Source organism: Fistularia commersonii, chromosome 15 (genome assembly GCF_037954325.1).
Source record: "Fistularia commersonii isolate RoL2024-O1a breed Wild chromosome 15, RoL_Fcom_v1.0, whole genome shotgun sequence".
Taxonomy (NCBI): domain Eukaryota; kingdom Metazoa; phylum Chordata; class Actinopteri; order Syngnathiformes; family Fistulariidae; genus Fistularia; species Fistularia commersonii.
This window is the reverse complement of record NC_141298.1, coordinates 7,531,999-7,546,447: the sequence shown is the minus strand read 5'-3', so window position 1 is coordinate 7,546,447 and position 14,449 is coordinate 7,531,999. Positions and strand designations below refer to the sequence as shown.

At 33.8% G+C, this 14,449-nt stretch overlaps 1 protein-coding gene across 7 annotated transcripts in view; it reads left to right on the top strand.

Moving 5' to 3' along the window:
- The window catches only part of ncam1a (neural cell adhesion molecule 1a), a 343,382-nt gene that overhangs the window by 289,200 nt on the left and 39,733 nt on the right, over positions 1 to 14,449 (top strand). For 3 of the 7 annotated variants that reach the window (XM_086160449.1, XM_086160452.1, XM_086160447.1), the window contains 3 exons: positions 1,881 to 2,006; positions 7,449 to 7,472; positions 13,962 to 14,000. In XM_086160449.1, the coding sequence (XP_086016575.1) occupies positions 1,881 to 2,006; positions 7,449 to 7,472; positions 13,962 to 14,000 (189 nt within the window). The remainder of the gene's footprint in view (positions 1 to 1,880; positions 2,007 to 7,448; positions 7,473 to 13,961; positions 14,001 to 14,449) is intronic. The other 4 variants (XM_086160451.1, XM_086160450.1, XM_086160453.1 and 1 more) reach the window with 2 other exon arrangements.

The following is a 14,449-nucleotide window of genomic DNA, read 5'->3' as shown; positions in this document are numbered from 1 at the left end:
TCTTAATATAACTAAAAATTGCCTTGTATCTAGCTGTAAAACCAATGCTAGCTTTTAATATATCTAAATATTCAGATTATAGGAATAACACATGTGAGGCTAATCTGGAAAAATAAACAAGATGGCAGTATTTTTTATCAACAATTTCTCAGGCTTTGTTTCATAACGATAATTTCACATGATTGTTAACATATTAGAATAATATTTTTATTACTGACATACATATAGGCAGCAATTCTTATCAGATGAGTAAATAAGTTGTGGACCTTAATTTTTATATTTTGTTTACTTTTAAACACTTTCTTTTTTTTAAACGAGCATTAATGGAGCATTTATTTATTTTTAGAATGCACTTTCTTCAACGCATCAGGGGATATAAGCTAACCAGCTAATGATATTGCTAATTGAACAATCTTCATGTTTTTCATAAATCATATGTGAATTATTATTTTCTGTAAAGTGTATCAGAAGGCACGATTACCACGATGCGATTTCATATCGCCGCATCCCGATTGAAGTGAAACCCCCTCGGATTATAGTCGATCTTTATGTCATATTCCATACCAAAAAAAAAAAATCAAGTAATAACGCGCCGCACAACCCGGACTTAATTAAAAGTTGCCCTTTTCCTTCACCGTTATTTATGACGTGGGCTCACTTTGCCCCTGAGCACGCTCGGTTTTATAACATGCGTCTGCCGCCTCGCACCTTTTTGTCGGTCAGTCACGCTCCGGCTGCTGTTCATATTGAACGACATCACCCATCATTGAGCCTCCGTGAATAATCCAGTCGGGAGAGTATTTCACTCGCCCTTTGGCGCCCTGTGTAAATGTTACATGCATTTAGATGTATTATATATATATATGTATATATATATATATATATACGTATATGTATATTAAAATATGAAATTGCATGCATTTTTATACTTGCAGGATTATGTCTATTGAACACATTTCACTGTTAAACACTAAGCCCCTATTCTAAAAAACTGTATTTAAAGCAGAAGTTAATTGCAAGGCCTGCAGATACGGTAAAGCCCATTATTTGACAGAATACTGCAAATAAAAGACCGATTGTGGGAATAATGATCGGAATCGGTAGCGGTTGTTCACTACTCCCTCTCTCTCTCTCTCTCTCTCTCTTGGATTTTCCGATGGCCGTGGCTAACGTATAAATAATTTAAAGCCTCTTTTATCGTGGACACTAGATGTTTTTTTTAAGGAAGGTTTTTCTCAAGTAAGCAGTTACTCGTTTGGATTATTTCTTAATTTAGATCAAGATGCCAATGATAAATGATCCAGTGCTTCCTTAAAAAATGCAAAAACACCACACACACAAAAAAAAAAAAAAAACAATAGTTATTAAGGCGTATATCCTTTTGGGGTTTTAAGATTCATCATAAGAATCACAATCTCAAACACAAGACACAATATCAAACTGTAATTTTTAAATTTGAATGATCAAAATTCCTGAAAAATAATCTAGGTACCGTTTATCACACCCGCTGATGGATTTCTCTTTGGTAAATTTAATTTAATGCTTTGACAACACTTTTTGCCTTTTTGCCACATGAAAATGTAATAACAATATGTAACAAATGTGTAATAAATGTGTAAAATTTGTCAATGTGTAAAATGAAGAATTTAATGTAATTTTTCAGACTCCAATCGTAAGTTTAAAGGGGAATTATATTTTGATTTTTCTCTTATTTAACTTCTTCTCTTATATCCTGCTGTGCTTTGGTGTGTAATTACGCAGTTATATATCACATCTATACATACCTGTATATACCTTATGTACTAAATTTATACACATCAAACTTATCAAATGCATATATCTATTTTTTTTCACCGTGCTCGCGCCGATCTCCCAAACAGACCTGAAGACCCTCACCATCGAGAACCTGATGCCGGATACCGACTATGAGGTCAAGCTGGCCGCCATCAACGGCAAAGGCGAAGGCGAGAGCACCTCGCTCTGGACCTTCAAGACCCAGCCAGTCCGTGAGTATCCGCCGTCAGCCCTCCGACCCTCGCCACCTCCCCACCCCACCCCCCAAAACATTCACAGTAGCTCGCTTATCTTCTCTTGTCTAACCGAGTCCAGAGGCCGCTGTGCCCCCCCACGGATGAGCTGGCAGGAATTCATGATTCATTCTATGGAAGTGTAATAACCTGTGTTTTCTCCTCCACTTAACCACATCATTAGTAACAGTCGCTCATACCGAGTCTTTGCCGACGCCCGATATCGTGTTTTAGACCGCAAGGCGTTTGTTATTTTTGTTTTGGTTTAGCGGGGTGTCAATAACGAAACCGATACTGGCCGACCTAGCTGCTAAAATATAGTTTTCAATAAAAGTGGTTGAATTACAGTTAAAAGGCCTTTTCGCACTGGGGAAAACAAAAACAAAACATTACAAATCGAAATCAACCATTTTTCGCATTTGCAGCATAATGGAAAGGTGTGATATTTGCCCGACGCCGGCATTTTAGCATGTAAATTGTGTAATTGTAAATTTAGACCCAGCCTTAAAAAACAGAGTTTTCACTTAAATTGCTTTATTTACAGAAAGAAAGCCATTTTTCACTGGAAAAAAAAAAATCAAAAAATCCAACCTGTGTGTTAAAACTGTTAAATCACCAAGTTTTTTGTCATACGTTTGTGAAATAGAGCCTAGGCCAGATTTTATATGCCGCTTATTCACACTTAGGAAAGAAATGGAATAGCTTTGTTTGTATCAGTGTCTTTACAATAATAGTTACCAAATGTATATGCTTTACAAATAACAAATACATTGAAACAGATCTGAAATACAAAATACAAAGCCTTACAATAATTATCCTGTGAATAAATGAAGGAATAATAATGTAGTAAGTAATACACTATAAATACAGGCTGGAGGAGGGCCTTATTTGGTGTATATAAATTGGGATTACTTTACATTTGAATCAATTTGACCTTTTCTATTGAGTTGCGAGTAATAACTGATCTAAATGTAATTATATTGAAGGTGATTTTTTCAAAATTTTTCTGTCAAAAAAATGTGGTCTTTTTCAAAACTTAATTAACAAAATAAGAAAAGAAATAGCACCTCTTCAAACAGCCTTTGCACACCAACATATTCAACAACATATTGTTTCGTTTACCAGTGAACGAATGATTACATTGACGTGTCATTAATGAATCATAAAATAGAATTGATCTAAAAATGGGAAATAAAAACTAGATAAAATTTAAAAAAAAAAAAAATTGAAAAATAATTTGACACATTTATGTTTAATGTTTTTTTTACTATAAAAGTATTTGGTTCAGGATGTTCCCCGGATAATCTCAGGCAACGAAAGAGCAGCCTTTTTACTTTTTTTTTTTCACACAAAGTTCTGCCTGTTTTATTACCTGGACCAAACTCTCGTATCTCCAATTTTTCTCCAGCGCTTCGGTTGATTTATTGAAAGCTGTCTGCACGTACGCTCACATTCTTAAAGCTGATTAATACTCCGGTGTGAAGAATTGCGTTTTTTTTTTTTTTTTTTTTTTTCACCAAAGGTCAAAGCTGCCCGGAAAATGTCTGTCTTTCCATGGAAACGGCAGCATGTGATGACACCTCAAATATTTCTTGGGGGGGAGGGAACGTACAATTTTTCACTTTCGGCGGGAAGATAGAGAAAGACAGGCTGGAAAACACCTTTGCAGAGAGCGATTGAATCACAACTTCTGCCCCCTGCGGGGTGGACAGAGGGTATTTTTAACCGTTTAAGACCCATGTGTCAAACTCAAGGCCCGCGGGCCAAATGTGGCCCGCCATGTCATTTTCCGTGGCCCGCGAGAACCTCTTAAAAGGTCTGATTGTTAGAATAAATAAGTAAAATGGACCTTAAACTACATTTTCCACAATTCATACCAATCATATTCCCCGTGAAGTGCCAGCATCCCGCCATTAGATTGCAGTGTATCTACATCAATGCTATTTTCAACATGGAAACACAAATGATCCCTAAATGTCCAGAAAGAGAAAAGTTGATGCAGATTGAAGGCTGTTTCAAGAGAAAATGGGAAGACGACTACATGTTTATGCTTCAAGGAAAAAGCAGTATGTCTTCTGTGTTATGAGGCAGTGTCGGTTGTGAATTAGCATAATCTACGTCGGCGTTGTGACACTAAGTTTACCAAATTTAGCCTTCCAGAAATACGACACATTTTTCAAGAATTAAAAGCCAAACTACGACGGCAGCAGAATGTGTTGATGAAAGCTGCATCCAAAAAATACTGCAGCAGTGACAGCTAGCTTTGTAACAGAGCAAGTAGTAAAAATATATATAATTTTTTTTTTTACATCCATGCAAATGCATATGTAGCATTTTGGATTTGAATGAGTCATAAAGTCAGAGTTATTTAATATTAACGAGTAGTTACATTTATTTTACGTCACATTTGGTTACATTTAGTTACATTTAGGGATATGTGGCCTTTTGAGGTCAAGCATTATGTTGACAACCCCCCCCTGCAGCATTTTTATAATTTAGCAGGTCGTTGAAGATATTCCAGCATATATAAAAATATATGTTTACATTAGTGGTCCCCAAACTACGGCCTTGGGGCCGGATATGGCCCGCCTCCACATTTTTTCCAGCCCCTGAACAACACCAGAGACGCATTATGATGCCACGTAATCATGACTTGTACATGCATAGAACATAACCTTCTATTCCACCATCCTGCAGTCTGTGCCTTATCTGGTCTTTTTTTTCTGTGAAAAACTTTAAAAGGGTTATTTGATTATTATTTATTTCCTAAATAGTGTTATTTATTTCATTAGTAATGCTATTATTTTTTTATTTTTATTTTTAATCAATTAATTAAATTTTAATATTTGGCTATATGTGGCTTTCTGGTAAACAATAAATGTTTACGTTCAGACACCTCTACTATCATCACACTTTTTGTCACAAACTGGCCCGGCCCCCGTCAGAGAAGGGAAAAGTTATTTGGCCCTCGCAGGAAAAAGTTTGGGGACCTCTGATTTAGATTTTTGCTGTATAGGGAGAAAGATTCTATATAAACTATATATTCATATGTCTTATACATATAAATTCACATATCTCATAAACCTTTAGAAAAACAGTAAAAAAACAAAAATTACTTTTTTATGATATTCTAATATTTTGAGATAGGATTTTTGAGTTTTCTTAAGATGTAAGCCATAATCAGCAATATTAAAATAATAAAAGGCTTGCAATATTTCAGTTGATTTGTAATGAATCCAGAATATATGACTTTTTTTTTCAGTAATTGCATTGCAGAAGATAAAGAACTTTATCACAATATTCTAATTTTCTGAGACAGTCCCGTATATGCACACCCTTACATAAACATATGCAGAAATAAAAAGAGTCTGCTCCCCGTAAACAATAAGAACCGTCTATCGGATTTGGTTCTCATCCGTCAAGGCGATCGTCATTCGGCAGAGCTGCAGAGGCCGACGTTCCGATGAATATTCCGCCGTGCAAGAGTACAAATATGACCTTGAGCGTCTAATTATTAAAGAAAGCGTTCCTCTGCCAGATGTTTTGTGACAGAATATTCACCAGGAAAGACAGACTTTTTTTTTTTTTTTTTTTTAAATCATTTTCAGAAACGCTAGAAGTAGGGCGACACCGCTGATGAAGTAACACAGCCAGTGACAAAAGGTTGTTAGAGGAAACGGTTTAGCCGGAATGAGGGAACTACACACTGGAGAAAAGTGTATAATTAAGTGCTTCAGATCGGGTTAATAGGCTCTCGCTGCACTGGGAAGCTGTTCTGCAAACAACCAAGGGCGGAGCAGAAGGGAGAAGTTTAGCCCTCAAGGATTCCTGGCAGGAAGTCAGGTGGCAAAGAGTTACTCCAGTGGCACATCGGAATTTGTTATTAGATTTTCTGTGCTCTTTTAGTAAGTTTTTAAGTGAGTTCAGAGAGCCAGCTTGGTAATTTAAGGATTTTTTTTTCTTGGAAAACAAGCTACCGGGTTAGTTTGTCTGACAAAAAAGTTAAAAAAAAAGAGTTGATTTTAAAGTTGTCAGTTACAAAGGTACTTTGTTGGACAAAAAAAATATGTCCTTATTTGTAAAGTTGAGGAAACCAAACTACTGCAGTAGTTTTGACATCAAACTGGTTGAACCAGGGCTTAACTTTTGGTTTAACTTATTAACATAGAGTTCAATGACAAGTTACTTCGATGAGGTTAAAACTACAAACCTTCCTGCTTTAGGCTCAAACAACAAAGCTAAATATGAATGAATCCTAAAGGATAATAGGAACAAAAATAGAACAAAAAATTATATTAAGACAGAATATAAACAAGAAAACAAATTACAATACTAATCATAATAGATGTTATTATTATTATTATTATTGTTATTATGGTTAGATGGGGAAGGTCGATGCACTGTGGTTACCCCTGAAGGGAAAAGCCAACAGGAGGAAAAGATAATAATAATAATAATAATAATAATAATAATAATAATAATAATAATAATAATAATAATAATAATACTAATACTAATAATAATAATAATGTAATAATATGTATGTATATATAAATATATAATATAATATAATATAATATAAAATAAATATTATTAAAATTTGATAAAAATATAATAAATAAATGACCAAATCAATCAATGAATAAATAAATAATGAATCCAAACCAAGGTTGTTTTTATTTTTTTTATTATTTTTTTTGGTTTGTTTGTTTTTTCCCAAAGACAGCATATTTTGTTTATTTAAACATCAAACTCTTTCCATTAGGTTAGGCATGAGACCCACCTTGTTGACATCACATTACTCAACATCTTGTTGGAGGAAACCCCTCCGACAGGTTCAGGTAACCAAAGTAGGTCCATTCTTGGATGCTTTACACTAAGGCACACAAAAGCAACTTACATTTTCCCCTCGGTCTCTTTCCACCGCGAAGTGATGGATGACTCTGCGTCTCCCTTTGGACTGAAGTCATTATACACCAATGAAAAACACATTTAATCATATTATTCTTTCATTATCGATCCGGCAGTAAACAAAATCTAATGTAATAATGCTTAATCTAAATCGTTCCAATGCAGGGTGTAACAATAGAATCCAGGCATCAACAATTAAGACCATGTGTCTTTATTTTGAGACAGAAATCTTTTTTTTTTTTTTGTTTTTTTTTCCCAAAGCCACCACAAGCCAAAGAAGTGCAGCTCAAGTCTTTGCAAGAAAATTCTATTTCTTATTTAGAGGTGAAAGCCAAAGTTATCTGCGAAAACCGAAGGGACTAAGAATGCTCGGTGATTTCGGGCCGATGCCGGGGCCCCTCCTTCATTATCCACCTTTCTCATTTCATCTCTTTTGTTTCTTCTTTTCTCCTTCGTCCTCCTTTTCTCCTCCTCATCCTCTCTTCATCCATCGATTCTGTATTCCGCCAGACTCCTCAGGCTTGTCTTTCACAAGTAAGTTTGCCCTCTTTTTTTTTGCTTCCCCGCCCCTCAAACACACACACACACACACACACACACACAAACATACATCCGACCATTTATGCTTTTGCTCCCTCCCCCAACGTCAATTTTTTTTTTTACTTTATTTTATTTTCTATTCGTTTTCCACCCCATTCATCCCATGCTACACTGTCTTTCCAGATGGCTCCCCTTTCCATTACTCTAATGCCGTTTCAGGTTTGTTTACTAGTGTGAATATGTGAATATTGTCACCCTTGTCGTCATAACGACGCTCCTCCTCCTCCTCCTTCTCCTTGTCCTTGTCCTCAACATCCTTCAGCTTTGCCTCCTTGTAGCACCTTGGTGTCAGTGTCTCTAGCTGCGTCGCACAACTGCAGCGGCGCGCCTTCGCACTTCTTTCGGGTCTTCGTGGTCATTTCTGGTACCGGGTGCTGAAATTGCAGGCTTTTTGTCGACCCCAAGAAAAGGGGCACCAACTTCCTGCTGAGGTTCTCCCCTGTACTTCAACCGCTCAATTTCCATCGTCATAAAGAGGAATTAGTTAAACCCATAGCTTTTTTTTATTTTTATTATTATTATCATATTACAATTACAGCCATAATCCAAAGCCCATTTGTTTTTATGAACCAACTTAAAATGGTCAATGTGACAATGTTCTTCAAATAAAAACAGAAACATGTGTGTGTCCATACATATATATATGTATATAAATGAAAATAAATGTAATAAGAAATGAATTTTAACTCTTATCTCTTACTACATTAACGCTTTATTATTTTATCCAATCTCAACTTTAATCTTTAGTCCATATGTACATTTGTGTAATGAAATGAAACTGTAAGAAGCACTTTATTTGAAAAAACAAAAACTATTATTATCCAATTTCATGTTTAACCCAATGCCTATTTGTGCTTTATATGTAAATTTATAGTGTGTAAAAAGCATAAAATTAAATTATAACAGCAAACGAAAAACCCCTTTGAAAAAGTAAGAGATAAAAATGTGTAAATATTATTTTCTGAAAATTAAGAGCAACAAGTGTTTAGTCTTTTTAAAGTGCATTTGTGATTTTTAGGGTAATGAACCATTATAATAACAATGATCCATTGTAATTATCCAAATCACACAGTTATTCAGCAAAGATGAAGTGTGTTAAACAAATAATTTTCAAAAATTAAATAAATCAAATTCGAAAACCTTAGAGATCAAAATTTACAAATTGTCGTATTAGAAAGAAAAAGTAATAATAAAACCTAATTATTGACTAATTTCTTCTTCAATCCTAAGGCAGAGAGTAAGAGATATTAATAAGAAAAAAGAAATCAATAATCAAAAAAGACTTGAGAATACTGGAGGTCAAATTCATACTCTGTCATTCTTTTTTATTTTTATTTTTTTTAAATACAAATTATTACACGCTCTCCAGACGATCTGTTCTGAATTCGGTTTGGAAGACGGAAAACGGATCGTCTTGCAGACAGATGTGACGGCGCAGGAATTCCTCCGTCTGGCTGATGTCGTTTCCTTCCGTCGCTTCTCAGCCTTTTTACCAGACAAACGGCCTGGCGGGATGTTGTTCACAAAAAAAGAAAACAGCTGGTCAAAATGATGTGGACATGCAAAACGCTGCCATGACAATCTGTTTAAATTGGGAATTTACATCTGTTTACAGGATGGCAACGGTAAAACGCTTAGAAAACAGGGTTTTCTACTTCTTTTTTTTTTTTTTTTGCTGCTCTGTTGTGTCCTTGTTCTTTTTTACATTGATTTTCTTCTCAAAACATAATTAGAAAATCAGGCGGGTTCTTCGGAAATCATTTGTCTCTCTTTGATGATGAGAATAAAAAACACATCGCACTTTAATTTCAATAGTTTGGTATAAGTTGAATGAAAACCACATTGTGTTATTAATGTTTTTGGTTTTTATGTGTGTGTTTTTCTTTTTGATTTTCCTTAAATACCCATCCCCCGAAATAGAATTAGATGAAATAAAATAAAGAATCATTGTGCAGCCTCTCAACATAATATTAGTTCATATACTTTAACTTCTCGTAAAAAATAACTTCTATCGCTTTCTATTTTCATGTGTTTTGGTGCTTGGATCAAAGTAGTTTATCTAATTTTGATTTTAATTTTAATCTTATTTTGCTTATTTTGGCATCAGGCAACATGAAGATAATTCTATTACTTACTCTGAGCCTTAAATATTTGTGCCAGATATTCTTTGATTATTTAATTTGTCCCTTTTCAATATTATAATAAATAATAATAATAATATGATAAATAATAATACCCGTATGTTTAGAAGGAATAACAGTGATAAATTATGAAGTTACCTCAAGTAATAAGTAAAAATTTCTAGTTATGAATTGGACTCACTTATATACCCATATAGTTTTATGCAGATTTGTTAATTTTATCATTCTAACAGGCCACTCTGACTTGACTTTCATTTTTTTTTTTTCTTATTTCTTTTTTTTTTATTGTTTATTTGTTTGTTAATGCATTCATTTTTTTTTCAAAGCGTGTTTGACACAAGGGGAATTCTTAAATGTGTGAAAATATGCAAATGCAAACCTTTAGTCGGGAAAGGATTAGGAAATAAATCCCTCAATCAGTATGTGTGATTTTCCTCTCCTCACATTGAAAGATTAAATCCTGATTTAATCCAGGCTTAAGTCTGGATGAAAACCATTCTCTCAATTGTCGAGTAAATTTTGGTTTATCTCTCATTTCCCCTGATGAATACACACAGGTGGCAGGGGCCCCTCTGGTGTCCCCATGTGGCCAAGACATAAACAATTTGCTTTCAAAAACGGAAAAAAAAAAAAAAAAAAATGCAAATAAATATGTATATTTTATCCCCGGTTAATTTTTTGAATAATTTCCTTTACATCTTTATTTATTTATTCTTTTAAGAGCAACTCAGTTTTGTTTGTCTCTTTTTAAAATTTTTTGTCATTTATGTTTTAAGTGGTGCCTTACAATTTTTCGGGTGATTATTATTATTATTATTATTATTATTATTATTATTATTATTATTATTATTATTATTATTATTACTATTATTATTACTATTATTATTATTATTATTATTATTATTATTATAACTACCATTGTCATTATTATTATCATAACTATTATTATTATTATTATTATATAAGTACTATATAATAATTTGCAATTATTTTATTTTTCTATATCATTCAGTCATTTCTTATCAATGTCCATTTTCGTTGTAGTACTTTCTAGTGTATGCGACACCTATATTGGACAAAAATGTAAAAAAAAAAAAAACACTGCAATGCTGCAATGATTATTGCTTTTTTATTGAATTCTATTAGTCCTTGATTGTAATACTGCCTAATTGGACTAAAGCGGTCATATATACTCAGACACATGCACGTTAGATAATCCAAGGATTAAACATTTATCTTCCCAGATGTCTTTAGGAGTCTAATTAGCGCTCATATTAGCCTCGGACTATGTTATGTAATGCGGTGTTTTTCGTTTGTCTCAAAGGGAAAGCGCCAGGGCCAACTTTGTTCAAAAATGCGCCGCGGCCTCCTCCTTTTTCCCCTCATTAAAAAACACCAGATCGCTGACGGGACATCAGAACGGCGGCTCCACATCTATTTGCACTCGCGCCGGCGCAGTGGTGCTCGCCGCCCCTTACTGGCATAATGATGTTTACACTTTTTTTTTTCTTTTTTTTTTTAAGATCCTCTGCCATCCGCCTGAACTCGAGAGTTGTTCCCAAAAAACCCAAAGTTTCTCCAAACCAGAGCTTTTTTTTTTTTTTTTTTTTTTTAAGATCAGATTTCATATCCATAATACATCACACATAACTCACCGATAATAAATGCATAAAAACACACTGATTAGAGTCCCGGAGACATCATTAAGATCTGGTGCATCTATTTTGTTGCAGATAAATACGATTCTGTAAACTTTGCTTTGGGCCGCCCTTCGCTTTACCGAGCCCCTTTTTTTTTCAGGGCAAGAGTTACGACTTTCAGACTTTCACGTTAGCACCGATGGCTCTTTTCTATTAAACGTTCCCCGGTAATTAAGGTTAAACTGGATGCCGCTGATTTTGTTGATCCCGCCGGTTCTGTTTCCCTGCTCCGACGATGAAACCCTCTGCAGGGGATGGAGGGACGTGGGAGGAACTTAAAAAAGGATATGCACAATTATAATTTATTTAGTTATTTATTCATGTTTCTTGCCAATTTTGCATTCTCTTCAAAATTTGACATATGACTTGTAACCCAAGTCATTTGCACATGAATTTATCGTTAATTTTGAGGCTAATTTTGGTGTCATTTGTATTTGGATTGTTGTCGTTTTTTGAAGGGTAACCTTTGTTTGGTGATTTCTTCACCCTTTTTTTGGAGAAATGTGTTTTTAATAGCTTATTTTGTGAAAGTCAATGCTGGTAGGATAAATTTAAACAATGAATATTATTATTATTATTAAAAACAATAATAATAATAATAAAAATTAGAAAAGGATAATGACAATAAAATACATTATATTATATAATAGTATTAATAATATTAGCAATATAATAATGGTAATACATAATATAATATTAATGATATATTATACTTTTATTATATATTATTATATATAATAATAGTAATATAATAATAGTAATGATGATTATGATGATTATTATTCTTATTCTTATTATTATTATTATTGTTGTTGCTGTATTATTATTAGTTGTTGTAGTAATATTAGTATTAGTATTGCTATTTTTATGATTATTATCCATCCATCCATCTTCTTCCACTTATCCTGTATCCCAGCTGTCATCGGGTGAAAGGATGGTTACTAGTCAATCGCAGGGTTTTTTTCTCAATTTTTAATATTATTATTAGTAGTTGTACCAATCGTAGTATTTTCATTACTAGCATTATTATTTTTATTATTAGTAGTAGTAATATTATCATTATTACAATTGGTATTATTACTATTAGTATTGTTAGCATTGGTAGTATTACTTTTTTGATAATTATTACGATTATTGCTATTGTTCTTGTTAGAATTATTTTTTCTATTTTTATTATTATGCATTTCTGCATAATTTCTAGCATTGTTTTTAGTAAAGTTGTATTTGTTGTCATTCCTTTGACAGCCTAACTATCTGCAGAGAAAAAAAGGACCTCAAGGCATGTTAAATTTTTTAAAGGTCGTAGACAGGATTTTGTAGGAGTCTTTTACTAGTTGCTGTTTTTATCGTTTATTGCTGTGGTGGCGGGTTGGAGGAGGAAAGTTGAGTGGACGAGGGGGGGGGCGGACGAATGTAGCCCAATCTGAAGGCTACCGGCTGGGGAACAAATGGCACAAAAACTTCACACGTGTTTATGTAATAAAAAGTTACGGTTCTTAAAACTGCAAGAGATTTATTGCACGTAAAAGTCTGTGTTTAATTTAACCCTGAGTCTGTGTCCATACGTTTTTATATATTTTTTATTTTTTTTTATTTTTAGAGCGTTTCCGTCAATTACCTTAAAAGAGGAGTGAGGGTTTACGATGCGGCATCGACTGAGAAATGCTGCCTCAACGTCTTTTCTCCCGTGTCCTTTGGAGCATCAGCTGAAAATCGCTGAACAATTGTTTGTTCAGCAATGTGTACAAGTCACTGTTCTCCAGATAATACCCAATTTCTATCCCATATTTTGTCATCATAAAATTGATGGCATTTCAGCCTATTTGCTTTTACAGTTCATGACATATTAAGAACTTTGTCACCCAAAAATTTGGGTTAAAGGTTGTGCCAAATTCAAAGTATGCTAATTATGCCAATGTTAATTTTCTGCTTAAGTCTCCAGATTTAATGGTTCATAACAAAATCAATTCATTTATAAATGTTATACAAGGAATATATCATTAAATATATAAGCCAACATAAATGAATAAAATTTAATAGATTATTAATTATATCAATATAATTAATTATAATTCAATCAATTTATAATTATATACATTAATAATAATAGCAGTAAGTGGGTCATGCTGCTGTGACAGGACAAGGTAAACATACAGGACTGTCTCAGAAAATCAGAATATTGTGATAAAGTTCTTTGTCTTCTGTAATGCAAAAAAAAAAAAAAGTTACTTTTTCATGATATGCTAATATTTTGAGTTCGGATTTTTGAGTTTTCTCAAGATGTAGTAGCGATATTAAAATAATAACAGGCTTGCAATATTTCAGTTGATTTGTAATGAATCCAAAATGTATGACATTTTTGTGTTTGTAATTGCATTACACAAGATAAAGAACTTAATCACAATATTCTAATTTTTCTAAGACAGTCCTCTACGGGGGGTTTTATTTTCTTTTGTTGTTCATGCGAACAACAATCAGCCCCGGCGCCGTATTAAATGTTCCCGAAAAAAAACGAAACGTAAATGTCAAAAGAAGCCTTCTTCTGTTATGTTTTCACCCTCTCACGTTCATGTTTTCATCAGAGACTCCACCCCCCATTGCTGCCACCACCCTGGCCCTTAGTGAGTATCTCAGTCCGGCAGTGTGTTTGACCTGCTTTAGCACCAGAAGCGAGTCGCTAGCTTTACCGGCTTTGCTAACTATGTGAAAATCCCCATGGGTTCCACTAACCAGGGTATGATTTGAATCGAGTAGCGTGTGGTTATTTTTTGTGTTAGCGTAATAAATTAACAAGCACTTTGTGTGTCTCCTAAGATGCATCACACTAATCCTATTTATTGATGATTTTTTTTTTTTTTTTTTTTTTGGGTGGGGGGTTGCCCTTGTTTTTTGTGACAACTCTTAACAGACTCGCGACTGTTAAAAACTTAACATTTCAATTGGATCAATTGGTTCAGCCGGTTGACTGATCGGTTAACTGATAGGACTCGTGGGTGATCATACACCACATCCTATCAGAACATTTACTAATCAACCACAGGGTTAATCATGGTAAGTATCAACAAGAGCT